The sequence below is a fragment of the Chrysemys picta genome, chromosome 4 (genome assembly GCF_011386835.1).
Source record: "Chrysemys picta bellii isolate R12L10 chromosome 4, ASM1138683v2, whole genome shotgun sequence".
NCBI classification, from domain to species: Eukaryota; Metazoa; Chordata; order Testudines; family Emydidae; genus Chrysemys; species Chrysemys picta.
The window spans coordinates 25,592,480-25,619,899 of record NC_088794.1 but is presented as its reverse complement, the minus strand read 5'-3'; the positions used below and the strand labels follow the sequence as shown (position 1 = coordinate 25,619,899).

The following is a 27,420-nucleotide window of genomic DNA, read 5'->3' as shown; positions in this document are numbered from 1 at the left end:
TGGGGATTTGATTGGGACACTGGGGATCCGTTCCCACCTCTGCCACAGACAGCCATGTGACGTTGGTAGAGTCCATTGCCCTGGGCCCATTTGCCCAGCTGTGACTTGGGGCCTCAAAGGGTCCAGACCTAGCAGATGGGGACACGGGTGGGGCATGTTGGGGTCCTGGCCCTGGGGACAGGTCAAGGATCAGAGATTGGCATCCCAGGATGAGAGTAACTCGGGGTCACGGGTCAGAGGTCACCTGGGTCAGAGGTCACCGAGACCCTGGCTTGGACACGTCCATGAGTCCTGCTGCTTCCTGTGTAGTCAGCCAATCCTAACATTAAGCTGGCGGAGACCCCGCCCACTGAAGCCTACCCAGCCAATCAGACGCAGAATGAATCACCTCTCACCGTGTGGCGTTGCCTCATCAGCACCGCACTCAACCAATAACTTATCGGCTCTTCGATGACGTTATTTTATCCCCGCCCACATCTCCCCATTGGATGCAGATAGCGACAAACAGGCAAAACAGCCAATGGGAAGAGGGAACGACGATGCCAATGGGATGGCAGTGACGGCTAACGCCAGCCAATAGGATGCCAGGACCCGCCCCAGCAGCGGTCGCTAGGCCAATGGGAGCGCACGGGCGGGGCCGCGGCGCTGGTGGGCGGGACTCCTGCCCCCGGAGAGGGGTGGCACTGCCAATGGGTAGCGCGCGGGGCGGGTGACGGCGCAGCGCACGGAGGGAGGAGGGGGCAGGGCACTTGGGCTCCGGCGCGACGAGCTCTCGGACGCGGCGCGAGATGTCGGAGCTGCGGGCGGCGGGGCCGGGGCCCGGGCCAGGGCCAGGCCTAGTGGCGGCGCCCGGACCCTCGGCACCGGCCGCGGGAGGCGGCGGAGGCTCCGGGCCCGGCCCCAGCACCCCGCTCCCCTCGCCGGCACCGAGCAGCGGCGGCGGGCCCGGATGCCCCGTTGGAGCGGGCCCGGGTGGGGTGACAGCCACTTCCGGGTCGGGCAGCTCCGCTTCCGGGTCGGCCCGCGAGGGCTGGCTCTTCAAATGGACCAATTACATCAAAGGGTATCAGCGGCGCTGGTTTGTGCTGAGCAATGGGCTGCTGAGCTACTACAGGTGAGACCCCGCCCCCCCAGTCCTTCTGTCCCATAGCAATGGGCTGCGGCGCTGCTACAGGTGAGGCCCCGCCCCGGGCTGGGCCCCAGCTCTCCTGCCCCATAGCAATGGGCTGCGGAGCTACTACAGGTGAGACCCCTGCTCCCTGAACCTGAGATTATTCATGCTTTGTGAGCTGACCTTCCCCAGAGCAATGGGTGCTGACCTCCTACACTCCCCTGGAGATAGGTCCTGCCTATTGAGTCCCGGTCCCACCCCCAGTGGTAGATCCCATCCCCTGAGCTATGGGTGAGACCCTTCCCCCTAGAGCAGTGGAGTCCTAAACTGCTTCAAGGAAGTCCCTCTTTCCCCTTCTGAGTAAGACAGCCTCCTCCCCACTGTGTCATGGCCCCTGTCCCCCGAGATACTACAGGTCATGGCACCCACTGTGCTGGGGACTGCCTCCCACTGGGACCCCACCCTAGGGAGAGTGATTTAGTCCTGCAGCTATTATAGATCCCAGCCCTTCCCTCACACTGACACATCTCTGGGTCTGGGATGTCCCAATGAAGAGGTTCCTTTTCCCACCCAGAGCAATGGGTTCCTCGAGTACTGTAACTCTTGCTCTGTAACCCCCTTCCTGTCTAGAACCCGCTGGGAAGAGCCCATTTCACCTTCTCCTAAAGCAGCATTGGGCTGCTCAGCTCCTGTCCTTGCATCAAAAGATTTATACATTAACTCAGATAGTGACTACTCCCCTTCTGCGCCTCACAAGGAAGGATGTTCTTTTAGTTAAAGGACTGGATTGGGTCATTCAATTCCCTGCCCTACTACAGACTCCGTGTGTGACCTTGGGGAAGCCAAATGTTCTGTACCTCATCTGTAAACTGCAAATAATATTCCCCTGCCTTGCAAGGGTGTGGTGAAGATGGGCCAGATAAGTATGTAGATCAACAGACTCCTTCAGTAGCAGGGTCCCTGCCCCCACATGTGATGAAGATTCAAAACCCCTAGGGAAAGAGAGAGAACCCCCTTGCTTATACCCTGAACAGTGGGCTTCTCAGCTACTACAGGTACCTTCCCTTAGGAAGAGACACCAGTCATGTCCCCCCCCCCACCTTTGCAATGAGCTTCTCAGTTACAGTCACTGGTGGCCACCCCTACAGAGAGAGGTTCCCAAGAGCAACAGGTTCCATGGTTGTAAATATCAGGGATCTTCCTGTATAGCAAGACCCCTGGAGAGAGAGAGAATAGCAGAACTAGAGAGAGTTCAGAGAAAGATGATGAAAATGATCAAAGGCCTGGATAACTCTCCCAGGCAGAGAGATTAAAAAGACTGGGATTGCTACTTTAGAAAGAAGATGAATGAGAAGGGTCATGGTAAAAATCTGTAAAATAATGACTGGTTTTGGGAAAGGGAGAACATAAGACTGGCCGTACTGGGTCAGACCAAAGGTCCATCTAGCCCAGTATCCTGTCTACCGACAGTGGCCAATGCAGGTGCCCCAGAGGGACTGAACCTAACAGGTAATGATCAAGTGATCTCTCTCCTGCCATCTACCTCCACCCTCTGACAAACAGAGTCTAGGGACACCATTCCTTACCCATCCTGGCTAATAGCCATTAATGGACTTACCCTCCATGAATTTATCCAGTTCTCTTTTAAACGCTGTTATAGTCCTCGCCTTCACATCCTCCTCAGGCAAGGAGTTCCACAAATTGACTGTGCGCTGTGTGAAGAACTACTTCCTCCCTAGACCAAAGGACATTCAAAGGCAATATTTTTTTCACACCAGTGTGGTATTAGCCTATGGAACTCACTGCCACATGAAGTCATCGAGGTTCAGAATTTAGCAAAATTCAAAAAGGGATTGGACAGCTATATGGAGGTTAAGAACATCCAGATTAATTAAAGATTTTTGGAAGGGATATCAAAGATTGGCTTAAACCTGAAATTTATTAGGACGAAAAGAGGCCTAAGGTAAGAAACAGATTATCCCTCTCCTGCCATGGCAGCGTTCTTGCATCTTCCTGTGTGCTGGCCACTGGCTGAGACAGAGTATGGGACTAGATGGACCTTGGACCTGATCCAATCTGGCAGTTCCTATCCTTACTCACCAGAGCAGTGGGCTCATCAGCTACTGGGATACCTAACCTGAAACCCCCTCTATCCTTGTTACAAATTCCAGCAAATAGATCCTCTTCCAGGAGATTCCATCCCATTCCCATCCCTTGGTAGCTACAGGCTTTTCAGCTAACACTGGCACTGGAAAACCTCACTGAGGCTCCTGTGGGGGAGATCTACTCCCATCCCCTCTTCTAGACAAAGAGCTTCTAGCTAATAGAGATACCATGACCCTACCTCCTGAGCATCTGTGGAGGGAGACACCCATCCAGTCCAGTGGGTTCATTAGCTACTACAAACACAGGAGGAAGCAGAGCACCAGACTCCTCATCTACTATAGGTTTTTGGACATGGGAAGTCCCTCCCCAACCCCCCTCATCCCCCCCAAGGGAGAGGCAAACCCTTCTATATCCTCACCCAGCACAATGGGCTGCTGGTCTGTTATAGATATGGGTGTGACCAGGGCCAATCACTCTACTAATTCCCTGGGACTGCCACACTCCCCGATCCAAACCCAGAGTGACAGGTTGCTGAGCTATTCAAGCTACAAGCAGAGCAGTGTTGCCCAGTGGATAGAGCACTGGACTGGGACTCAGGAGACCTAGGTTCTATACCCAGCTCTGCTGGGCCACCTTGGGCAAATCACTTCCCGTTTGTTTCCCCCATCAGTAAAATGTGGGTAATGATACTGACCACCTTTGTAAAGCACTTTGAGATCTACTGATGAAATTGCTAGATAAGGGCTTGGTACCATAATTGGCTCAGCCCTGTCCCAGGGAGAGACCCCTCCTCCTCACTGAGCTACTGCCAGGGCCAGAATTTTCCCTCACTTAGGAGAGAAATTCCCCCCTGTTATCCCTTCTTTGGAACTACAGATGAGGGGTTCACTGCCAACCGCTGCCCCATCTGAACTCTCCGCCTCTCTCACTCAGTAATAACCCCTATGTATTGAGGCCATCTCTTCCTGATATTCCCTCTGAGGCCCAGCTGGCTGAGCAGAGCCCCAAGAATTCGGTAAAGTAGCGGGAAGGCGACTCCTTTGTTCTTTTGGTTGGTGGCTGTTGCCTGTCAGGAAACTGCAGGGGCAGGAGGCCGACTCTGAGTCTCCGCGCTCACTCAGCACCGCTCCGCTGTTTGGCGGGTAGAGCATTGAGCAGACATCATTCATGTTCCCTTGTTCGGCTCAATTTTGGGGCATCCTGAGCTGCTGGCAAACCCTCCTGCTGCCAGCCCCGAATTCCCCTTCCCCAAACTGGGAGATGGCACCATGTTTCCTTACCTAAACTGGGTTACACACACACTGAGCTAGTGACCTATAAGTAGCACTTGCAGCTGCTAACCCTAAGCCCCATGTAGCCCATCGTACATTGCCTTGCATGCCCTAGGTTGACACTCTACCCAGAATCACAGGCTACACACAGCAGCTCCCTGAATGGCGGTTGGTCCATAACATGTCTCCTGGGTTCCTTCCCCCTTTGGGGACTAATCTGAGCTTTAACAAAATATTTATTGTTCTAAGTGCATGGATCAGTGAGGTGTAAGCTCAGGGGATGTGTGGTCAGTCCAGCCCTGCAGTGCCTTGCGCCAGGAGGGAAGTGGAAAGCAACCTCTCTGTCCTCCCTAGTTTGGGTGAGTGGGGCATCAAGGGCATCGCCCACACAGCCAGAGGGGCCATGTGCACCTCCTGCCCCATCTGACTTTTGGACAGTGCAGGAGTGTTGGAGCTCCGAGGTGGCTCCAGCCTGCTCCTTGTGTAATGCTGCTCAGTCTGGCTGCTTGTGGGTACCAAGGCGGTAAAGTGCCACTGTGTGATGGAGAGATTCTGTGCCCTGGGCCCTCCAAAGTGCTGGGGTGGGAATAAGGACTGCTCTCCTCTACCAGGGTGAGCATGTTAGAGCCTTCTATAAAAATCCACTGAAATCTTTCTCCAGCCCCATCTGTCCTGAAGGATCTCAGTGGTGTTTAGACTGGATTCAGGCATCACTTTACCGAGCCCTGTGAATTGGAATTGGCCAACATGCCCAGGTTGGGGTGGGGAGTGTGATAAGACTTTAATCACCAGGGCTGCTTACATCAGCACCTTGTGCAGCCTGGTATCCACCACCCACTGGGGCCTTGAGTCACTACCGACCTTGAGGGCATTCCTTCGTGAATTGCTCGCGCTACTGCTTGTAGTGCCTCAGGGTTTGCTGGACATCTCCCATCTGACCTGGCTTTGCGTGCTTAGTGTTGGGCAGCCAAGAAGTAATTTCATTGCCACCTGCATGGTAAATATCTGCAGGTAGAGCAAAACTATTTGCACATCCTGCCTGTAGCTGACATCTGAGCCCCAGAGCCTGCACAAGGGTTAAAAGCTTTACCAGAGGCCTGGATTGAAGATTGGAGAGAGAGGGAGGGGATGGTTCCTCCTGCCAAGCCCAGCCACACCCCCATGCTTGATGGGGGCTCCTTCAGATCTGCCCCTGGCAAGTAGATGTCTGACAAGCTTGAAGCCCCACCCCTGCCCCTCTGGCTACTGAGAAGAAGGGTTTTTTTCTTCCATCTCCTGACTGTTGGGCTCATAACGAATGTAAAACTGCCCCTACCCCAGCCTGCTAGCTGCTATGAGTGTGGATGTATGGGGCTATGGGTACACTACACATGCTACAGCTGTGGCTACCCCGCTGTAGCACTGTCCTGTGGAGGGGGCTTTGCAGCTGTAGCTACCCCACTGTATAGGGTGACCATATGTCGCATTTTGGCCAGGGCAGTCCCCTTTTTCAACTCTGTCTCAGCCATCCTTACTTTTTTACCGAAACTGGGCATTTGTCCCAGCTGCAAGGCAGAGCAGAGAGTGGCAGCTGCTGCCTGGGGGTCAGCTGAAGGCAGTGTAACCCGCCAGCACAGTGGAGAAATTTGCTGCTGGTGGGCAGAGCTGATCTCCCAGGCTGCACAGAGCTCAGCAGGTCAGCCCCAGCTGCAGGCGGTGCTGAGCTCAGCAGGCAGCACAGGGCTCGGCAGGTCAGCCCCTGGTGGCATGGGGAGGGCGGCTTGGGCATGCTCTCTGCATGGGGGAAGGATGGGGGCAGCTCTAGCGAGCCCTGGCTGTCATGTTTTACTATAAGAAATATGGTCACCCTACCACTGTAGCACTGGACTCTAGAGGGGGGGTTTCCTTTGAGGTAGGTAATTCACATCCCCTAGAGGTGGCAACTAGGTCCATGGACGAATTCTTTTATTCGCCTAGCTGCATCTACCCCAGAAGATTATGTCAACCTAACTACAGCACTTGGCATGAAACTTTTCACAGCCCTGAGTGACATAGCTAGTTCGATATAATTTTTAGGTGTGGACCAGTCTGCTTCTTTACTGCATTGGATCCTCCTGAGGGCCTGCCACAAGGCCTGGCTTCTGCTCATATCTTTCCCCAGCAGCAGCATAAGGGAGAAGGATGGTCCAGTGATCAGAATATTTGCCTGACACTTGAGAGACATAGGTTCAAATCTTGGGTCTACCACAGGCTCCCTATGTGACCTGGAGCAAGTCATGTAGTCTGTATGTGTGTCCCTATTTTACAGATGTCACAGTGGCACTGCCCAGCTTCTCCGGGGTGTAGTGGGAATGTTAGATTGTGAGGTGCTCAGATGGTGATGTAAGTGCAAGTAGCTGAGAGAGATTCTTGAGACCCTCACTGTGTTCCAGAGGGCTGGGAATGGCAGCTATGAAACTGACCAGCGTCTTGTTAATGTCACTCTGCTGATGCTCAGGAAAGCCAGGAGCAGAGAGGCTGCAGCCTCAGGAAGGCAGCCCTGCATGTTGGTCATGTTGGGAGGATTTTCTTCCCAACCTTAAGGGCTAGAAACATAATTTCATAAATAAATGAAAGCTTAAATCCACAGAAAGCGGTGACTTATCCTCACCACCCTTGACACCAGGCCTGTGGCATCTCAGAAAAGTCCCAGGCAAATGGTTCAGGAGTTATGTCTCAGGCAGGCATTTTGATTATAAACTGTTTAAAGTGACAACACAGAGGAAGGACGCCCAGCCTGGCTGAACCTGGGATGGGGTGGCTGCTTGTTAGCTGTTCTCCTCTAGCTAGCCCTGTATTATTCATAGAGTAACTAGAGCCTGGAGGGTAAGAATAGCTGGCAACACAAGCTCATGTTACACGGCTTGGGGGTGTGGGAGGGGAGAATGCATAGTTCCTCTCCCCCAGCCTCCTTGTCTGATACTCTCGAGCAAAGATTTCCAGGGTTTAGGGAGTACTCAGGAAAAGAGGCAGCCCCCAGCTCACCCCCATGTTGTGTTCTCCCCCCTCTCCAAGAGGGTGACCTACATCAGCTTCCTTGGTGTGCCCACCCCAAGCTGCCAAAGCCAGGGGGAAGGTGTGGGTGTGTGTCAGCCCTTGGCTGCCTAGGTGTTGCTTGGTTATGCAGGCAGGGAGATCGCCCTGCATTGTACCACAGCGATACAGTGGAAACTTCGAACTCATCCTGAGCTGGGGTGGGGGAGGGAAAGGTTGCAGCCTGAATAACTAGATTGGCTGGTGAAGAGCTCAGGTGACTGTCAGGGCAGGGAGGCTGTGTGTACTTGCCAAAAGTGATGTCCCCTGCTGGCTCAACTTATCTTGGGGGGGGGGGGGTAAGAGACCCCGTGACCTTAAGGGGTGGCAAGAGAGGACCTACCCTTCCAGCCATGCTAATTCTGCCATGGTATTTGGGGGCCTTTCTCTTCCCATCACTATTGCCCAATCAATGAGATCAAAGGACAGGATCTAGCTGGGACATCTCTCCTGGCCAGTTCTGGAATTTCCTGCTGGGTGGTGGGTGTTCTGTGCGTGCTCCACACCCTGCATTACTGGGCAGGTTGACAGCAGAGTGTGACGTGGCTAGCCAGGAAATTCACTAGTCTGCTTGGTTAATATTTACTTTGGGAGCAAAGGCTGTTGGTGTGAACTCTGTGAAGCCACATTCACCTGGGGCTTAACACCCCCAAAAGCTCGACAGTCTGGCTGAGTCCCAGCAGCGAACGTAAAATCCCCAGCCATCTGGCCTGCCTAGTGTGCGGCTGGCTGGGCTAAATTACCAGGCAGTTCTATGAAGTTCAAGATGTTGCCCTATTAATAGAAATGCCTGCCAGTGTAGAGATCACATGAGCATAGAAAAGCCTCCCCACCCAGACCCTTAAAAGGGGATTGGCCTGACCCATTAATAGAACAAACTGGGAGCCACTGCCAATGTGGGGGGTGGCATGAGAGGCGGAGAGAAATGCCTCTGCAGCTTGCCATATGCTAGTGAAAGCTGGCAGGGAAGAGATCAGGCTAATAATGTCCACATAGCAGGCAGCTCAAATCAGAATAAATAACCAGCATATGGGGTGCCTGGCACTCCACAACCACCCCTCTGGCTGATTCTAGAGTTTTGTCTAGGAAAAAGGATGGGATGCTGTGGGAACAGGGGGATGCTGAGATGGTGCCATGCCATAAGAACAGCTATATTGGGTTAGACCAATGGTCCGGTTAGACCACTATCCTGTCTGCCAACAGTGGCTGGCACCAGATGCTTCAGATGGGATGAACAGAACAGTGCAATTATCAAGTGAACCATACAGTCCCAGCTGCTGGCAGTCAGAGGCTTGGGACACCCACACCACGGGGTTGTGTCCTTGACTGTCTTGGCTAGTAGCCATTGATGGACCTATCCTCCAGGAACTTATCTAATTCTTCTTGAACCGAGTGATACTTTTGGCCATCACAACGTCCCTTGGCAAAGAGTTCCACAGGTTGACTGTGCGTTGTGTGAAGAAATGCTTCCTTTTATTTGTTTTAAATCTGCTGCCTGTTTATTTCATTGCGTGACCCCTGGTTATTGAGTTATGTGAAGGAATAAATAATACTTCCTTATTCGCTTTCTCCACACCATTCGTGATTTTATAGACCTCTGTCATCTCTCCTCTTAGTCATCTCTTTCCCAAGCTGAACAGCCCATGTCTTTTTAATCTCTCCTCATATGGAAGTTATTCCAGACCCTTAGTCATTTTTGTTGTCCTTCTCTGTACTTTTTCCAATTCTAATCTATCTTTTTTGAGAAGAGGCGACCAGACCCGCACACTTTATTCAAGGTGTAGTCATATCATAATGTCACTATATAAATCCATTGAATTTTCTGTCTTGCTATCCAGCCCTTTCCTAATGGTTCCTAAAATTGTTCGCTTTTTCGACTGCCAGTGCACGTTGAGCAGATGTTTTCAGAGAACTATCCACAATAACTCCAAGATCTATTTTTTTTAAGTGGGAACAGCTAATCTAGACCCCATTGTTTTGTATGTATAGTTGGGATTATATTTTCCAGTGTGCATTAGTTTGATTTACCTACGTTGAAATTAATTTGCCATTTTGTTACCCACTTGCCCAGTTTTGTGAGATCCCTTTGTAACTCTTCACAGTCAGCTTTGTACTTAACCATCTTGAATAATTTTTTATTGTCTGCAAACTTTGCCACCTCACTGTTTACCCTTTCCCCCCCAGATCATTTATGAATATGTTGAACAGCACTGGTCCCAGTACAAATCCCTGGGAGAACCCACTGTTTACTTCTCTCCAGTGTGAAAACTGATAATTTATTCCTACCCTTTGGCCTTGGCTACACTGGCGCTGTACAGCGCTGCAACTTGCTGTGCTCGGGTCTGAAAATGCCCCCCCCCCCCCGAGTGCAGCGCTGTAAAGCGCCAGTGTAATCAGTGCCTGCAGCGCTGCATGCTCGCTCGCAGCGCTGCAAGCTATTCCCCTCGGAGAGGTGGAGTACTTACAGCGCTGCGAGAGAGCTCTTGCAGTGCTGGCGGCGCGACTACACTTGCGCTCCACAGCGCTGCCGCGGCAGCGCTGTGAATTGCCAAGTGTAGCCAAGGCCTTTGTTTCCTATCTTTTAACCAGTTGCTGATCCATGGGAGGATCTTCCCTCTTATCTCATGACTTCTTGGTTTGCTTAGGAGTCTTTGGTGAGGGTCCTTGTCAATGACTTTCTGAAAATCCAAATACACTGTATCCACCAGATCACCCTTGTTCACATGTTTGACCCCCATCAAAGAAGTTTAATAGATTGGTGAGGCATGATTTTTACAGAAGCCATGTTGATTCTCTCCCAATATATTGTGTTTGTCTATGTGTCTAATAATTTTGTTCTTTACTATAGTTTCAACAAATTTGCCTGGTACTGAAGTTAGGCTTAATGGCCTATAATTGCCAGGACTGCTTCTGAAGCCTTCTTAAAAATCAGTATTACATTAGCTATCCTTAAATCACTTAAATCAGCCTCTGTTCCAGATGACTGAAGCTACATTCCACAGTTATGGCTTAGGTGTGGGAATCTCCTTCACATACTCTCCGGTGAAGACTGATGCAAAGAATTCATTTAGCTTCTCTGCAACAGCCTTGTCTTCTTTGAGTGGTTCTTTAGCACCTTGCTCATCCAGTGGCCCAAGAGATTGACAGGATTCCTGCTTCTGATGTACTTTAAAAAAAAAAAAGTTAGTTTTTGAATCTTTTGCTAATTGTTCTTCAAATTCTTTGTTTAGCCTGCTAATTATACTTTTACACTTGACTTGCCAGAGTTTGTTCCTTTCTGGTTTCCTCAGAAGGATTTGACTTCCAATTTTTACAAGGTGTCTTTTTGTCTCTAGCCGACTCTTTTACTATTGTTTAGCCAAGGTGGCATTTTTTTTGTTTGGTCCTCTCACTGTTTCTGTTGTTTGGGGTATACCTATAGTTTGAGCCTCTATTATGGTGTTTTTAAGAAGTTTCCATGCGGTGTGCAGGCTTTTCACTCTTGTGACTGTTCCTTTTAATACCCATTTTACTATTTTCCTTATTTTTGTGTAGTTCTCTTTTGAAGTGAAATGCTACTGTGGTTTGTTGTCTTTGGTATTTTTTCCCCCTACAAGGAGGTTAAATTTAATACACCATGTTGCTATTACCTAGTGGTTCAGCTGTGTTCACCTTTTGAACCAGATCCTGTGCTCCATTTAGGACTAAATCAAGAATTGCCTCCCCCCCCCCCCCCTTGTGGGTTCCAGGACTAGCTGCTCCAAGAAGCAGTCATTTATAGTGTTTAGAAATTTTATCTCTGCATCCCATCCTGAGGTGACATGTTCCCAGTCAATATGGGGATAGTTGAAATCCCCCATTATTATTGGGTTTTCTGTTTTTGCAGCCTCTCTAATTTCCCTGAGCATTTCACAAGCACTGTCACCATCCTGGTCACATGGTCAGTAGTTTATTCCTACTGCTATACTCTGATTAGTCAAACATGAAATTTCTATCCATAGAGATTCTATAGTACAGTTTGATTCATTTAGGATTTTTACTATATTTCAGTCTATGCTTTCTTTCACATATAGAACCACACCCCCACCAGCACGACCTGTCGGCTTTCCCCCAGCCCTTAGTTTAAAAACTCCTCTATGACCGTCTTAATTTTACATGCCAGCAATTTGGTTCTGTGATGCCCCTCTCAGTGTTGACTTGGGTTACCCATTGTTTGCCTTTGTTCCCCAACCTTCTCCACCATAATTGCAGATCGAAAGCAGAGATGCGTCACACCTGTCGTGGGACCATTAACCTAGCCACAGCCAACATCACTGTGGAGGACTCCTGCAACTTCATCATCTCCAATGGTGGGGCACAGACCTACCACTTGAAGGCCAGCTCGGAGGTGGAGCGGCAGCGCTGGGTCACGGCTCTGGAGCTGGCCAAGGCCAGGGCCGTCAAGATGCTGGCTGAATCAGGTAACGGGTGCCATGCGCGGCTTCTCCGAGGGAGCGCCATGGAAGAGGAGGGAGGGACCCAGTGGTGGTGCAGAACAGAGGACACTGGGGAAGCTAGGAATGAGTGAACACAAAGACTGAATTCCCTTCCTCTCAGGGAAGTGCTCTCCTAGATGGGGCTTGGGGTCCCAGGGTGGAGTGCTGTGTGTCAGGAGGGGGGATCTGAGTCCCCTAAGTAATTGTATCTCCCCATTCCTGTGGCTCCCAGCTCAGAGCTCTCTTGCGAGCTGCAGGTGATGAGAACCTCGCACCTGAAAGCAGCACCAAATGCTTCACCTCGAGATACCAATCACCTTTCCATTTTAGGGATGTGATGTGTAGCCTGGGGGTCAATACAATTTTACTCGTCGCCCAGTTGGGATTCCTGGCATGTTTCGTTCCATCCTATTTAGATTCTCAGCTCCTCGGGGAAAGGACCATGCGTCTCCAGCCTTGCCCGGCACCAAGCCCATGATTCTCCAGTCACTGCTCAGGGCCCGTTGAACTGCGTGCCCAGTGCCCCATGGCGACACACGGCCTGGGGGCTCGTTGCCAAGGGCAAATGGACTCTGCTTTACCCAGTAGGCTGTTCAATCTCTCGTAGATCTGTAGCTCCAAAACTACACCCTGTTTGTCTGTGTCACAAATCTGCCTGGCTCCCCCTCCCATGTCTAAGCTGCTGTGTTCTGCAGCAAGAAGCTTTTGAGGCCGTTCTTCCCCCTGGACTGATGTGTTTAGCTCCACTGAATTTTATTTCCCATGGGAATACAGGGGTCTGACTGTGGCTCAGCTACTGCCTCGTGCTGTCTGGGGCTGTGGCATGAATGCGCATAAAGATCTCTCCACGCTCAGGCAGCTGCAGTTTGGAATGTTCAGAAAAGTGAAATCAGCACTGTTGGAAGGTGTCCGGCCATCCCCAGGGACTGAATTTTGTGTTTGACAATCTGAGTTCTTGGCCTCTCTGCTTAGAAGTAGACATTAGCGCCAAGTGTATTGGTTTTCTAGCTTTACTATTGGGAGTGAGATCTGCATTTTTCAGTGAGCAGTACTTCAGATCCAGTGTGAGAATTCCCGGATGGTCTCTGAACCTCTCTAATAGTGTCAGCTGTTACCTCCTTTAATACAAAAATGCCAGGGCTCCTCTGACTGCTGCTTGAGCAGCAGCTGTCACTTTCGCACCATGTAGTATAGAACAAATGATGGAACAAGTCTGGAAAATGAAAGGTTACTTGCAGTTTTGAGGTGGGTGGAGAATATCCCAATTTTTCTAGACCAGAGGTGGCCAATGTGTGGTTCCGGAGCCACATGTGGCTCTTCAGAAGTTAATATGCGGCTCCTTGTATAGGCACAGACTCCAGGGTTGGAGCTACAGGCACCAACTTTCCAATGTGCCGGGGGGTGCTCACTGCTCAACCCCTGGCTCTGCCACAGGCCCTGTCCCCACTCCACCCCTTCCCGCCCCCTCCCCTTAGCCTGGCATGCCCTCGCTCCTCCCCTCCCCCCCCCCCCCCCCCCCCCCCGCCGAGCCTCCTGCATGCCACGAAACAGTGCGGGGAGAGAGGAAGGGGGAGGTGCTCATCAGCGGAGCTGCCGGTGGTGGGCAGGAGGCGCTGGGGGCGGGGGGGAGAAGAGCTGCTGCGGGGCTGCTGACGTATTACTGTGGCTCTTTGGCAATGTACGTTGGTAAACTCTGGCTCCTTCTCAGGCTGGCCACCCTGTTCTAGACCTTTTCCAGATTAGCCTGTATGAACATAGCAAGTGATTAGCTATATCTGGTTGGGACAGTATGTACAGCTGCCAGCACAATGAGGTGTCACTCCTGAGTGGCGCCTTTGGGACCGACCCCAATCAAATTATTTAATGTAGCTCTGCGTTGGCCTGCTTGGAATTTCTGGACCTTGTTTATTTGTTTGTTTTTGTTCAGGACAACGTAGACCACTAAAAGATCAGCAGACAGGTCTTTATTGACTCTGACAGTAATCAAGACTTAGCATTATCTCCGCCATCTCTATCCGTGAATTCCAGGATTCGGGGCCCTGGTATTCCTGAAATGTCTTTGCTTCCCGAGTTCTAATATATACCCTAGTGTTGGCTCTCTTGCTGTTGAACACACACCTCGTATGCCAGGACTCCCAGCCACATGGTCAAATCAGAGCTTTCCCTTAAGATTTCCTGGCTTGATCTGTTCTGCTAGTGTCTTCACATAGACTTCTTGGAGCCGCTTATGCAGTGAACAGCCCTGCCCATTACTTTCATACTGGCTTTAGAATAATCATTTCAGATTCTGTTTTGAAAGAGAGGGAAGCACAATAAATAGCCTGTCTGGAGTAAAAATCCCCTCCCTCTTTAACTCCAATCCAGGCTCTTTCTCAGCTGCCTGGGCTCAGCAGACATATGCTGTTAGGCCAAGGAAGAAAGCTCAAAAGTCCCTGTCTGCTAAAGCTCTGCCCTAACAGTTCAACCAGGGCTCCAGCGCTTCAGCTGCTGAGATGTCACCTGGGTGAAAAAGGCAACACCTAATCCGCTCCAAGGGTAGAACCAGGAACTGAGACACATTGGTAGCTGGCATGGAGCATAGGTGTAATAATTCTTGCCAAGTAATTGGGCTCTCCCTTGAGCACTAGCTGGAGTTTCGTGATGTTGCTTCTGTAGATTGCAGTGCGGGAGCCCAGCTGCCAGGCTGGGCCACAGATGGAGCCATGGCTAACAGAGCTAGCTCTTTTAGTCCAGGCAGGAACAGCTTATGTTTTGAGAACCAGAGGTCCTAGGGTCAATCCCCACTGCCAATGCCCCAGCCAGGGGTTGGGTGGTATAATTCTAACCTGAGCAGCCATTGACAGCAGCTGTCATCCAATCATTACTGACCTCCAGCTGGATTGGATAGGATGAGGCACCATTTCCCCTGAGCTGTCCAATCTACTACCATCACTTTGTGGAGAAAACATGTAGGAAGTGCTGACCACGTAGGAGTAGGGGAGGGTTTGGTAACACCCGTGGCCGGTTGGTGCTGAGCATCCCTTCCTGGCTGGGTGTGACATGGCTTGTCCTTGATACCCCTCCCACCCCCCAGACGAGTCGGATAATGAAGAGTCCGTGTCACAGACGGACAAGACGGAGCTGCAGAACACACTGCGCACCCTGTCCAGCAAAGTGGAGGACCTGAGCACGTGCAATGACCTGATTGCCAAGCACGGCACGGCGCTGCAGCGCTCCCTCAGCGAGCTGGAGACCCTTAAGCTGCCCGCCGAGAGCAACGAGAAGATCAAGCAGGTCAACGAGCGAGCCACGCTCTTCCGCATCACCTCCAACGCCATGATCAACGTGAGTGTGGCCAGCGGCAGGGGGTGGAGCACATGGAGCTGCAGGGATTACACGCCCTGGCATGCACTGCTCCAGATCGGAGAGGCCTCTTGGATCAGTGCGGAACTTTGCGTGCTAGGTCATGTGCTGTGTGGGGCAAGCAGCCGTGGCCTGTGTCTGTGTGACACAATAAGGCCCTGATCGCTATTGCAATGAAGGCGATCTCTGGAGCAGACGGCAGATGTATTGTCCTATGTAAGTCAGTACAAGCAACCTACAGGTTCCAGCTCAGTACAGTGATTTTTTTTTTTAGGCCTGTGCAGGCGTGGTTCAGCGATCACTCATCTGGCCATAGAGGGTTGAGGTGTCGCCCCCCTGGTGCCAGAGGGAGATGGGGAACCTGGTTACAGGATGTATCCCTGGGGGTGGGAGAGGTTCCTAGTGTGGGCCGGTCCCCAAAAGGGAGCTGGGGCTGTGAGGGAAACGGGGATCTATGCTCACTCAAATGACTGGGCCGACGGTGACTTCAGCTGGGAGCCCCCTCCACTTCTCTGCCTGCTGTCCCAGTTTTGTAATCTGCCAAGCACTTGCCAGGGAGTCACTGGCCTCAGAGCTGCCTCTAGTCCTCAGAACCTCAGCATAGGGGCTCACAAGGAAGGTGATGTCTTGACAGGCCAGAAGACTTATTGTCTGGGTGGCTGCTGGACACTTGAGCGGGGGTGGTGGCTGGGACACTGCCAGTGGCTTGAAAATTCCCCTGCAGCTCTTGTTTGTCCACAAGGGGGCAGCATTGCCCCTAGTGGGAATAAGAGGCATCTGGAGCCTATGGACGCATGCTGAACAGACCCCACTAAGCCTAACACAGCGCTCCCAGGGCAGGGTGGAGTGGCAGTGACCTGTGCTCTTCCTCGCAGGCCTGCCGAGACTTCCTGATGCTGGCACAGACGCACAGCAAGAAGTGGCAGAAGTCCCTTCAGTATGAGCGAGACCAGCGCATCCGTCTGGAGGAGACCCTGGAGCAGCTGGCCAAGCAGCACAATCATCTAGAGAGAGCCTTCCGAGGGGCCACCGTGCTGCCAGCCAGCGCCGCCCGAGGCGGGGGCTCTGCTAAAGGTCAGAGGGCAGGGCTCCTTCCCCGAGGCTGCACTGCAGCAGTCTGCTGTTGCTCTTGCTGGGTGATTCAAGGACTGGTGTGATTGGCAGCTCTCCGTTGTTATGCACTGTTCCCCTCTAGAGCTCCCCCCTGCTGAGAGAGGCTGGGACTGGAGTAGGCAGGAGCTTCTGCTACAGCAAGTGCTCCTGCCCTGCTCCTGCTGGAAGAGATCAGGACTGAAGTAGCTGGGAGCTCACCCCAGAGTAGCACTGCTGTCCTCCTCCTGATAGTGCCCTCTGGTCTGGTGGGAGAGGCTGCGGCTGGAATAGCTGGGAGCTTTTGCAACAGCCAATGTTTCTGCCTTGCTCCATACAGTGCCCCCTGCTGGGAAGGGTCAGGACTCAAATAGCCAGGAGCTCCCCTATAGCCAGCACTCCTGCCTCGCTCCTTGTAGCGCCTTCTGCTTGGAGAGGCTAGGACTAGAATAGCCAGGAGCTCCCCACACAGCCAGCACTGCTGCCCTGCTTCCCATGATGCCTCCTGCTGGGCTCCAGGCAGATGGAGACTGAAGACTCTCATGTGTAGCTTGCCACCATTCCCTCTTGCAGATGAATGCTGCCCAGGAAAAGGAGACCTGAGTGATGAAGATGACGATAATGAGTTCTTCGATGCACCGGAGATCATCACCATGCCAGAGAGCATGGGCCACAAGTGAGTGATCTCGGGCTGAGTCTCGGGCATCGTTCTCCTGTTCCTCTGCCTAGCAGGGAGGATGCCCCTTCCCTACACGTACGTCTGTGGATGATCATGTAGATCTGCTTCTGCTGGTAAGGACCATACTCTAGGTTACTGTGATGAAGAGGGGTAGCTATCAGCATGGCATGGGCCTCTCCACCTCCCTGCCATGTCCTGTATAATTCCTCCACTCTCCAATGTGCCTCAAACTGAGAAAAGCCTCTGATGGCTTGGGGGAGGGAGGGCATTGAGGGGTGCAACGTGCTGACTTTTGTTTTCTCTACTTCCTGCAGACGCACTGGCAGCAACATCAGCGGTGCCAGCAGTGACATCAGCCTCGATGAGCAGGTAGTTCTGCTCCTGGTGCAGGCACAGTCTTTTTGCTGATGGAAGCCCCCAGAGAGAGAGAGAGGCTGTCTAGGGGCATGGGCAGATATCCCAAGGAATGTTCCTGGCACTGGTGACTTGAGCTTGCTGGGTGCTTTAAGCAGGCATGAAGCCAAGGGCCTGCCAGGCTTAGCCTAAACAGGCAGGGATGTGGGTATGGAAGTGCATGAAAGCTGAGTGGGGAAGAACTAGACCTTCTGGCAGTGCAGTGGGAGGAGATCTGGTGGCCTGGGTCAAGGAGGGTGTCCCAGGCATAGGAAGCTGCATGGAAGGAGGCTGGAGGTAAAGAGAAGGACATGAAGGGAGGGAGGGAGTTGAGATTGAGAAGAGATCTGCAGACTGGCTTTCCCTTGGTCATCCCAGCATGGTCTTGCCCATGTCTTGCCCTCAGTACAAACATCAGCCAGAGGACACCAAAAAGGAGAAGAGAACTCGGATTCCCAACAAGCCGAACTATAGCCTCAACCTGTGGAGCATCATGAAGAATTGCATTGGGAAGGAGCTCTCCAAGATCCCCATGCCGGTGAGTCCCTCAGCCTGTGGGGGGGGCGCTTTGGGGCTAGCTCTTTGAAAGAGGGTGACCTCCAGTTTTCTGAGGAACAGCTGGGACTGAGGCTGCAGGTTGATGAGCCCCATTGATCTAAGGTTGTTGGGTTTCCAGTGCCGGGGCTCCCTGAGCAGCCAAGGTCCTGGGCTCATCCCCTGTCTGACTCCTCTCTCCTGCTCCCAGGTGAACTTCAATGAGCCTCTGTCCATGCTGCAGCGCCTCACCGAGGACCTGGAGTACCACGAGCTGCTGGACCGAGCAGCCAAGTGCGAGAGCTCCTTGGAGCAGCTCTGCTACGTGGCCGCCTTCACCGTCTCCTCTTACTCCACCACCGTCTTCCGCACCAGCAAGCCATTCAACCCTCTCCTGGGGGAGACCTTCGAGCTGGACCGGCTGGAGGAGAACGGCTACCGCTCCCTCTGTGAGCAGGTGTGAACCGCCTCTGCCCTAGAGGGCAAGCCAGGCTTCCCTGCTGTCTGTGCTGGGGCTCCTTAGAGATCTCCTCCCGCTGAAGCTCCTAGCGCTGCCATCCCTGCCTACCCGACCCCAGGTCCCCACGGTTGTCTCTCTTAGGGAGAGCCAGGCGCTGGGCTTGGGAGTGGCAAACGGTGGCACAGGTTCCTTGGCGACTGTCTCATCCCCTCCCTTATCTCTCCCAGGTAAGCCACCACCCTCCCGCTGCCGCCCACCATGCTCACTCCAAGCACGGCTGGACGCTTCGCCAGGAGATCAAAATCACCAGCAAGTTCCGTGGCAAATACATCTCCATCATGCCCCTCGGTGAGTCCTGGCCACCAGCACCCCCACTGCTAGGTAGTAGGGTGGGTTCCTTAGGCCATGGCAGAGTGTCCCTGGCCCCTTGGGTGAGGGTTCCCATCTCCGCTCCCCTTGCTGTGACCCTGTATGCCAGCGAGGGTCTCCAGCCCTCCTGTAGTGTTGTCAGCTGCCCAGGAAGGAGGATGGTAGAGTGCGGTGAAGATGCTGCCCCAGCCCATCGCAGAAACATGCACTGGAGAGCCAGATTCCTGGGATCCATTCCCACTCCGCCACTGCATTGCAGAGTGATCTTGGATGAGCCACCCAGCTGCTGGGCCTCCATTTCTATAGTGGGAATGGTCTGAGCTGGTGGGGAGCTTGGAAAGCGCGAAGCAAGTGCCATTGCAGCAGGCTAACCCCAGCCACACAGCTAAGGTGACATTTATAACCCCTAGCTCTGACCTAGAGCTTTTCAGCCATAGAGATCAGGGTCATGACCCCTATTTTACAGAGTGGGAACTGAGGTACAGGGAGGGGACGTAACTTGTCCAAGGTCACCTAGCTGGCTGGGGCACAGCTGGGAGCTAAGTTCCCTTACAGCCGGCTATAAAAGGGCCGCGCAGATGGGGAGAGGCTCCCCTCCCCCAGCCCAGCCCTGCTGCAGCTGCTGGGCCAGGGAGAAGCGCCCCTCCCCCAGCCACAAGCTGCTGTGGCGAGAGAGGGGTGGGGGGAGTCCTCTCTCTCCCCGCCGTAGCCCCTGGGCAGCCTGCACCCCAAACGCCTCATCCCTGGCCGCATCACCAGCCAGAGCCCTCACCCCCCTGCACCCCAACCCTCTGCCCCAGCCCTGAGCCCCCTCCCTCGCTCCGAACCCCTCAGCCCCACCCCTGCCACACATCACTTCCATATTGGTGCACAGAACAAATTTCATTCTGCACATGGACGTAAAAAATTAGAGGGAACATTGGCTGAGAGTAGAACCCAGGTGTCCTAACTCTCAGCCCTATCCACTAGGCCACGTTGTCTGAGTTTCTTTGCCAGTGGAAGGAACAGTGAATATCATGGGTCTGAGGGAGTTTTAGTCAATTGGATGGTAACTCCAGAGTGGTGGGGGATTGGTTGTACAATTGGAAGTCTGGAAAGCTTATTATAAGCTGTTGAGAAATAGGCATCTGCAGTATTTGCTGGAGAGTGTCTTGCTCTTTTGTACCCCTTGTGCAAGAAATCGGACACACTCTGGGACCCGTCCTTCAGCCCCCTGGCTACTCCTTGTGTGCTGCTTCTTGGAATCGGTACATGGCACGAGTGTCTGTCCAGAAACCATGTTCTCCATAACGGCCAATACACACACCTGGTTGAAACCACCAAAACAAAGAAGTGCCGCTGCGTGAATGCAGTCGGTCACCTCCGAGGAGACTGGAAAACACATGAGCCCAGCAGTGTAATGGCTCCTGCAGGGACATCCTCAAATCCAGTGCGCCCCCACCCCCCGCCTCGGTCCCTACAGCGCCCCCTTCTGGGAGAGACTGGAGCTGGAGTAGCCGGGAGCTCCCTTCACAGCCAGCGCTCCTGCCCTGCTCCCTACAGTGCCCCCTGCTGGGAGAGGCTGGAGCTGGAGTAGCCGGGAGCTCCCCTCTCACAGCCAGCGCTCCTGCCCTGCCCCCTGCAGTGCCCCCTGCTGGGAGAGGCTGGAGCTGGAGTAGCCGGGAGCTCCCCTCTCACAGCCAGCGCTCCTGCCGTGCCCCCTGCTGGGAGAGGCTGGGGCTGGAATAGCCAGGAGCTCCCTATACAGCCAGCTTGGTACTTCCTAATTGCATGGCACGTGTGACTGTCGGATAAAAGCAGATTGGGTTGCTGTTAAGTGTTGGGCTGGGTGAACTCTGGTTCGTGTTGCGTTGGGGGCTCTCCTGGTGATGGGCAGGAGGCCTGGATGGACACAGGCGTGTGGTGTCTGCAGTGTTGTAAGGCAGCTGTTGGGGTTAGACTGGCCATTCCCTTCCCCCATTTTTTAGTGCTTCTGTGGCGTGGGTGGGTGGAGTTTGTCCTGTCCCAGCGCGGAGGGGATGTCTGCTAACAGCTGTTCCAACCTCCACCTCCCCGTCTCTAGGTACCATCCACTGCATCTTCCACTCCTCCGGAAATCACTACACATGGAAGAAGGTGACCACCACAGTACACAACATCATAGTGGGCAAGCTGTGGATAGACCAGGTGAGCAGGCGGGTTTGGGAATGTGTTCACATGGCAGCAGTGGGAGGCAGGACTCCTGGGTTCTGTTCCCAGCCATGTGACTTGGGCTAAGCATCTAACAGCCGTGGCTCAGTTTCCCCATCACTACCATGGGGGTGGGGGCTTGGAAAGTGTGAGTATCGCTGAGCCTATTAACCCAAACCTTTCTCCCCCACAGTCCGGCGAGATCGAAATCATCAATCACAAGACGGGCGACAAGTGCAATCTCAAGTTTGTTCCTTACAGCTACTTCTCCCGGGACGTGGCCAGAAAGGTAAGAGGGAGACTCATGGTTCATCCTACCCCGAGCAGGGCGCAGTGCTCACCAGGGCAGTGCGGTAGAGGGGCTTGGGGGGGAGAGGAGGGGAGAGAATAAAAGGGCCAGGTGCTGTGGGGCGCAGAGGGGGAGACAGGATGGGAAAGGACCTGTGTAAGCTGCTGCCCCATGGCAGGTGAGGGAGAAGACAGCACATGGTGTAAGACCTGGCAGCCACCTCTGGGAAGTGACCTCCCCAGCCAGCCCTGGTGTTGGGGCTCAGCTCCGATCCCCACTTGCTGTTGCTCTGGGATCATGGGAGCGCTGAGATAACGGGGCCGGGGGTGGATGGGCTCTGGGGCGAGGAATCTGGTCAACTCCTGGAATGATGGGTTAATGAGGAGGAGGGAGGTGGAATATGGTGAATTCTGGCTCCTGCAGCTGGCTGCTTCCTTTGGCTCCTGGGAGCGGCACTAGAGCGGGGCGGGCACACTTTCTGGCCTGGGGGCCTCATTGGGTTTTGGAAATTGTATGGAGGGCCAGTTAGGGGAGGCTGTGCTGCCCCAAACAGCCAGGTGTGGCCCGGCCCCCGCCCCTGCTTCTTGCCCCCTGACGCCACCCCACCCCTGCTCCCTGTCCTCAGACCACGCCTGGAACCCCCACCCCTGACTGCCCCCCGACGCCCCATCCAACTCTTCCTCTCATTCCTGAATGCCCCCCTGGGACCCCTGCCCCCATCCAACTCTTCCTCTCATTCCTGAATGCCCCCCCGGGACCCCTGCCCCCATCCAACTCTTCCTCTCATTCCTGAATGCCCCCCCGGGACCCCTGCCCCCATCCAACTCTTCCTCTCATTCCTGAATGCCCCCCCGGGACCCCTGCCCCCATCCAACCACCTTTTCTCCCTGACTGCCCCTGAAACCCCTGCCCCTGATTGCCCCCTGCTGCCCCAAACAAACCCCCATCCTTCCTGCCTGTCCCCTGGGACCCCTGCATCCATTCAACCCCCCTGTTCCCCACCCTCTGACCACCCTAACCCCTATCCACAACCCTGCCCCCTGACCACCACCCCAAACTCCCCTACCCTTTATCCAACCCTCCCCTTACCGTGCTGCCTGGAGCATCGGTGGCTGGCGGCACAGCTGTGGCTGGAGCCAGCCATGTCACCGTGCAGCACAGAGCACCGGGTCAGGCCACGGCTCTGCAGCTGTGCTGCCCGGCCGCCCAGAGCATTGCGCCGGTGGCATGGCGCATTGATGTTGCGGGGGAAGGGGTACAGCGGGGGAGGGTCCGGGGGCTAGCCTCCCGGGGCAGGAGCTCAGGGGTCGGGCAGGAGGGTCCCGTGGGTTGGATGTGGCCCGCAGGCCGTAGTTTGCCCGCCTCTGCACTAGAGGCTCACATGGGAGCTCCCTCATCTCTGCTGCTGTGCTGGGTGGCTGGGGAGACAGCTGCACCCAGTGCCCCACTTTGTACTCTCCATCCTGGCAGGTGACGGGGGAGGTGACAGACCCCTCGGGGAAAGTGCACTTTATCCTGCTGGGCACCTGGGACGAGAAGATGGACTGCTTCAAGGTGCTGCCAGGCAGTGGGGAGAACGGTGCCGAGGGGCGGCAGAGAGCTGAGGAGAGTCAGGTCCTGCTGTGGAAAAGGAACCCCCTCCCGTGAGTGAGGGCTGCTGGGCTGGGGGCGTGGCTGAGACACTGGTGGGGCTAGATGGTCCAGCATAGCCCCAGCTTCCTTCTGGACTGTCTGATACACAGGTGCCGGCTCATGCCTTGCCATCTCTGCCTTCCATAGGGGCTATGGAGCTCCCCTCACTTGAGGCTACTTCTCCTTTGCTGGGAGGATTGGCAACCAATGCAGAGATCAGGGATTCCCATGGGACGAGGAAACCCCTCCCCACTGGCGGAGCAGGCAGCAGGGCTGGAGGGAGGATGCCATGGTGGCAAGATCTCCATGGGTCCCATCCCACTGCCATGTCTCACCCTCGGCACAGGAAGAACGCTGAGAACATGTACTACTTCTCCGAGCTGGCGCTGACGCTCAACGCCCCCGAGAGCGGTACTGCCCCCACCGATAGCCGGCTGCGGCCCGACCAGAGGCTGATGGAGAACGGGCGCTGGGACGAGGCCAACGCCGAGAAGCAGCGGCTAGAGGAGAAGCAGCGCATCTCCCGCAAGAAGCGCGAGGCCGAGGCCATGAAGGCCACAGAGGACGGTAAGGAGACTGTTGGTTCCTGGCCCCTGCTCCTCTCCTCCCCCACAGGCGGTGCTGGTGTGTCTGACACCCCTCTCGCAAATCTTGCTTCCCCTTCCAGGCACTCCCTATGACCCCTACAAGGCTCTGTGGTTCGAGCGGAAGAAGGACCCTGTCACAAAGGAGTTGGCGCACGTGTACCGAGGAGGCTACTGGGAGAGCAAAGAGAAGCAGGACTGGAGCTCGTGCCCGGACATTTTCTGAGCTGGAAGTGGCAGGATCAGCAGCAGGAGGAAGAGAAGGATAGAGGATGGAGGTTGAAGGGAAGCAGCCGATGATGTGACTTCCTTGCCTAGCGCTTTCCTCGAGTGTCTGTCTGTCTTAACCAATCGCTCGTTCCGAATCAGTCACCCCAAGCAAAAGCCAGTGGTGGTGATTGGATGGGTTGCCTTAGCTGATTGACACTGATGTTGATGATGTCTAGATCCCCAGGGCTGGCGCTCTGTGCCCCAGATGGCCATGTTCCCCAGCTCCCTTAGACAGCCATCTATCTGTCCAGCTTGGCCCGACCCCTCTGGGAGCTGAGGGGGGAAGAGCTTGGGAGCTGTTAGAAAAGGACTGGCCCTTGTTAACACCCTTAGACAAGGGGATGCACGCAATGGGGCTGTGGATCAGAACAGAAGCACCCCAATGTATTTCCCATGGAGGGGGCTGTTTGGGGGAGCTGGGGATATCCTGTATCTCATATCTTGGTGGGGAGGGGTTAGTCTCCCCTCCCTTAGGCGGGAGCTAGGGGCACCCAAGTGGCTAGGGGAGCCTGGTGAGTGCCCATGGAAACGGAGGAATGTTGCGGGAGGCAATGCAGAGCCGCAGCTTCCCTTCCACATCCCGGAGAGGAGGCGGAGGCTGTGACAGGCCTTGCTCTCTGAGAACTCTGTTTGGGGCAGTCTGCTGAACTTTCCGTCTGATTTCAGAGAGGGCTGTGGGCAATGAGACCCCCACCCTCTCTGCTCTCCCCTCCTCTCCCGCCAAGAGGAACGCACCCCACAGTCTTCCTCCTCCCCATGTGCACTCTGGAAGGCAGGGAGCTGCTGTGGGGGTGGAGCATCCCTCTGGCCAAGCGAGCGCCTGTTATATATCTGTATATTATATATATGTAGAGAGAGCTAATATTTTGTTTGATTTCTGCCCCCCCCCCCCAGTGGGTCCCATTTTTGTAACACCCCCATCTCATGTCTCCTGCACAGTGAGTACCCAAGCTCTGCAGAGCTCCCGCCTAGCCCTTCAGGCACAGCACTGACGTGGGTGAGAGGGGGAGGAGGTGCTTGGGCCCAGAGCCATACTTGGCTTTGGGCTAGGCCCCTGCCCACTTGGGCTAGCATCCCTCCTGCTCCACTTGGCCACTCCCCTCCACGTTAGTCACCTGCCCCTTCCAGCAGGGAGGATGGAGGCACTGACAGCGGCCAGAACTGGATCCTGAGGTTCAGAGGTGCTGCCATAGTGGGAGAGGATCGGGCAGGGCCAGGAATCAGGCCAGCCCCCCAAAATCAAAGGGGTGTCTCTCTGCAGCCCCGAGCCCTGGCTCAGAATCACACACTGAGGTGCCTTCCTTGTATCTTTCATTCTGGGTTCTTTTCTCTCCCTCCTTCCCCCCCCCCCCCCGACTCCACTGCCTCTGCCAACAGGGTGAGAGGGGCAGTGCTCATGCTGCCTGTGCATAGACTGCTGGCTGGATGGGGCAGGTCCCCTCTCGCCAGCTGGGTGAGATGAGGCCAAGCCCAGCGCTAGCCGATCCCTGCTTTTTGGGGCAGGAGAAGGCACAGAGGGGGCATGGGCCCTCTATTTCCATGGGAGGGTCACTGGTAGATTTAAATAATTAAAAAAAAAAAAACAAATCAAATCCCTCCACTTCTAGTTTTGGGTTTTTTGCCTTACTGTTTTTTTCCTTTTTTTTTTTTTTTTTTTTTTATTTCCAAGAAAACAACTAAATTAAAAAAAACCTGAAAGCCCCAGCAGTGTGTGTGTGTCACTGCCATCTGATTTACTGTGGAGACCAGCTCCTGGCTGGGTTGGTATGTGGACCTGCCCTGCTGGGGCTGAACTGGTCCCTGGCTTGGGGCTGTCTCTCTGGCTGGCTTCTCCTGCAAAGGGCTGGCAATCAGGATGTTGGTCCCAAAGTCCCCTTTCCCTGTGGTTATGGTAGGTTCATCTGTGTACCTTGAAAGAGAGGTCATAGAGTGAGTGAAGCCACCCTGCCCACCCCCCCCCCCACCCCCGCTTTTCCTTCTCGACTTGTGTAGGTGTGACTCTCCCCTCTTCAGCATGCAGGCCTTCACGTGGGCTGTATAGGGTGACAGAGGCCTGCAGGGCTAGGGACATGCTCCCTTCATGCCACTGCCCAGCAGAGTGGGCTTAGGCTCTATGGAAAGATTGAGGGTGGGGGTATGATTTTGCAATGGGGGATCACAGGCACAGGGCAATGAACCCCCCCCCAAATTCCCATCATCATCACTTGGCTTCCCTAGGACCCCCACTTCCTTGCTTTTGCCAATTCTTCCTCTGCTGGTTGGTGATAGGCTGAGAGGGCCAGGGGGAGACTAGGCCCCCATACCTCTTGGCTCCCCCTAGTCTCAGCAGTGGTGGACAGCTGTCCCCTGGTTCAAACAGGGCCACACAGGCTTGGGGTGAGAGGAACATTAACTGGTGGGCTGGCAGTGTTTTAACAAGGGCCTCCTTTCAAAAAATGTTTTGGCACATGGGCTACTCCATTTGGGGGAGGGGGTCATTCCCTATTCCTCTGTCCACAGAATGCCCTATTGTCCCCCCTCCCACACATTCTCCCCTGCCCCCCCTTCACACTCTGGCCCTGCTCATGTTAGCATCATGCACACAGCCCTGGTTGGAAGCTGTTCCTTTAAGCACTGGTGGGGGAGGGCAGGTGGTCACCAATTGTGGGGGTTATGGACCCTCTCTGGGCTGGGGGATTAGGTGGGGAAACTCTTGCCCTCCCCCCATATCCCCACCAGCAGAGGAGAGGAATACAGCTCCCTGGGTGGGTGTGGCATGGCTCCAAGTCATCTCTTGTTTTCAGCTCTTCTGCTCTGCAGCTGGGCTGGTGCTGGTGCAGAAGGGCCTACAGTACCCTAAGTCCCCAAATCCTCTTGCACTGGTGGAAGGCAGCATTGTGTCCCCTAGGGGCCCGGTAGAAGTGGGAAGCTCCCCATTGCAGCAGCACCTGATAAGGGGGGGGGGCTCTCAGAGGAATGCGCTGCTGAGCTAGCCCTAGCCCATACAAACTATTATTTGCTACTTCCTCTCCTTCCACTAACCAATTTTGCTCCATGCTGCACCCATGGGTGCCCCCTAGAGTCAGTTTCAGATTATAATTTAGAGAATTTTTTCACTTCAAGGTCCCAGAAACACAGACCAGGTTTTCATCTCGAGGCCAAAAGACCAAAACCATCAAGACACTTGATCACGGCCTTGGATAGACCAAGAGACTATTGACATTTACATGCCTCCCCTGCCTGAAGTGCAGGGCAGGGATAATCATCAACATAAACTGACTCATATAATGAATTAAGGGGAGCAGGGGGAGGATTTGCACCCCCCCTAGCCTCCTGCTGCAGAAGCAGCAGATGAGGGGGCAATCCTTCCTGGCTTAGCCCTCCCTTTGCACCAATGTATAGTGCAAGGAAAGAGTGAGATTCATCCTGCTACTCAACACAACTCCTCAACCTACTCCTGCAAGCTGAAAGGTTAGGGGCAAAGCTGCTTTCAGAAATAATGACACCTAGTGCTAGATCATTAGCAGAGCAGGGTTGTTATCCCCATTCTAGAGAGGGGGAAACTGAGGCACAGAACATGGGTAGGAATTAACCACAGGCCTGCAGGGTGTCCTTGGGCGACCTGGGACTAGAAGCCA

At 54.2% G+C, this 27,420-nt stretch overlaps 1 protein-coding gene across 3 annotated transcripts; it reads left to right on the top strand.

Moving 5' to 3' along the window:
- Window positions 1-98: 98 nt before the first annotated feature.
- OSBP (oxysterol binding protein) lies at window positions 99-25,507 on the top strand. Of its 3 annotated transcripts, none has more exons than XM_008178526.4 (14): window positions 99-1,114; window positions 11,770-11,978; window positions 15,067-15,317; window positions 16,211-16,409; window positions 16,998-17,100; window positions 17,418-17,472; window positions 17,903-18,034; window positions 18,242-18,487; window positions 18,718-18,838; window positions 20,922-21,025; window positions 21,222-21,317; window positions 22,788-22,960; window positions 23,296-23,516; window positions 23,617-25,507. In XM_008178526.4, the coding sequence occupies exons 1-14, from the start codon at window positions 789-791 to the stop codon at window positions 23,757-23,759; spliced, it is 2,379 nt and encodes a 792-aa protein (XP_008176748.2). In that variant the 5' UTR covers window positions 99-788; the 3' UTR covers window positions 23,760-25,507. The 3 variants fall into 3 exon arrangements, with proteins under 3 accessions (XP_008176748.2, XP_065447835.1, XP_042714076.1); XM_065591763.1 differs by lacking the exon at window positions 99-1,114 and adding an exon at window positions 1,152-1,243; XM_042858142.2 differs by lacking the exons at window positions 99-1,114; window positions 11,770-11,978; window positions 15,067-15,317 and adding an exon at window positions 15,412-15,551.
- The last annotated feature ends 1,913 nt before the right edge of the window (window positions 25,508-27,420 follow it).

Coding starts and splice junctions, on each gene's coding strand:
- OSBP (XM_008178526.4), top strand. CDS start 789: ATGTCGGAGCTGCGGGCGGCGGGGCCGGGGCCCGGGCCAGGGCCAGGC. Junction 16,410..16,997: donor AGGCGGGGGCTCTGCTAAAG/GTCAGAGGGCAG, acceptor TCCCTCTTGCAG/ATGAATGCTGCCCAGGAAAA. Junction 17,101..17,417: donor CCAGAGAGCATGGGCCACAA/GTGAGTGATCTC, acceptor TACTTCCTGCAG/ACGCACTGGCAGCAACATCA.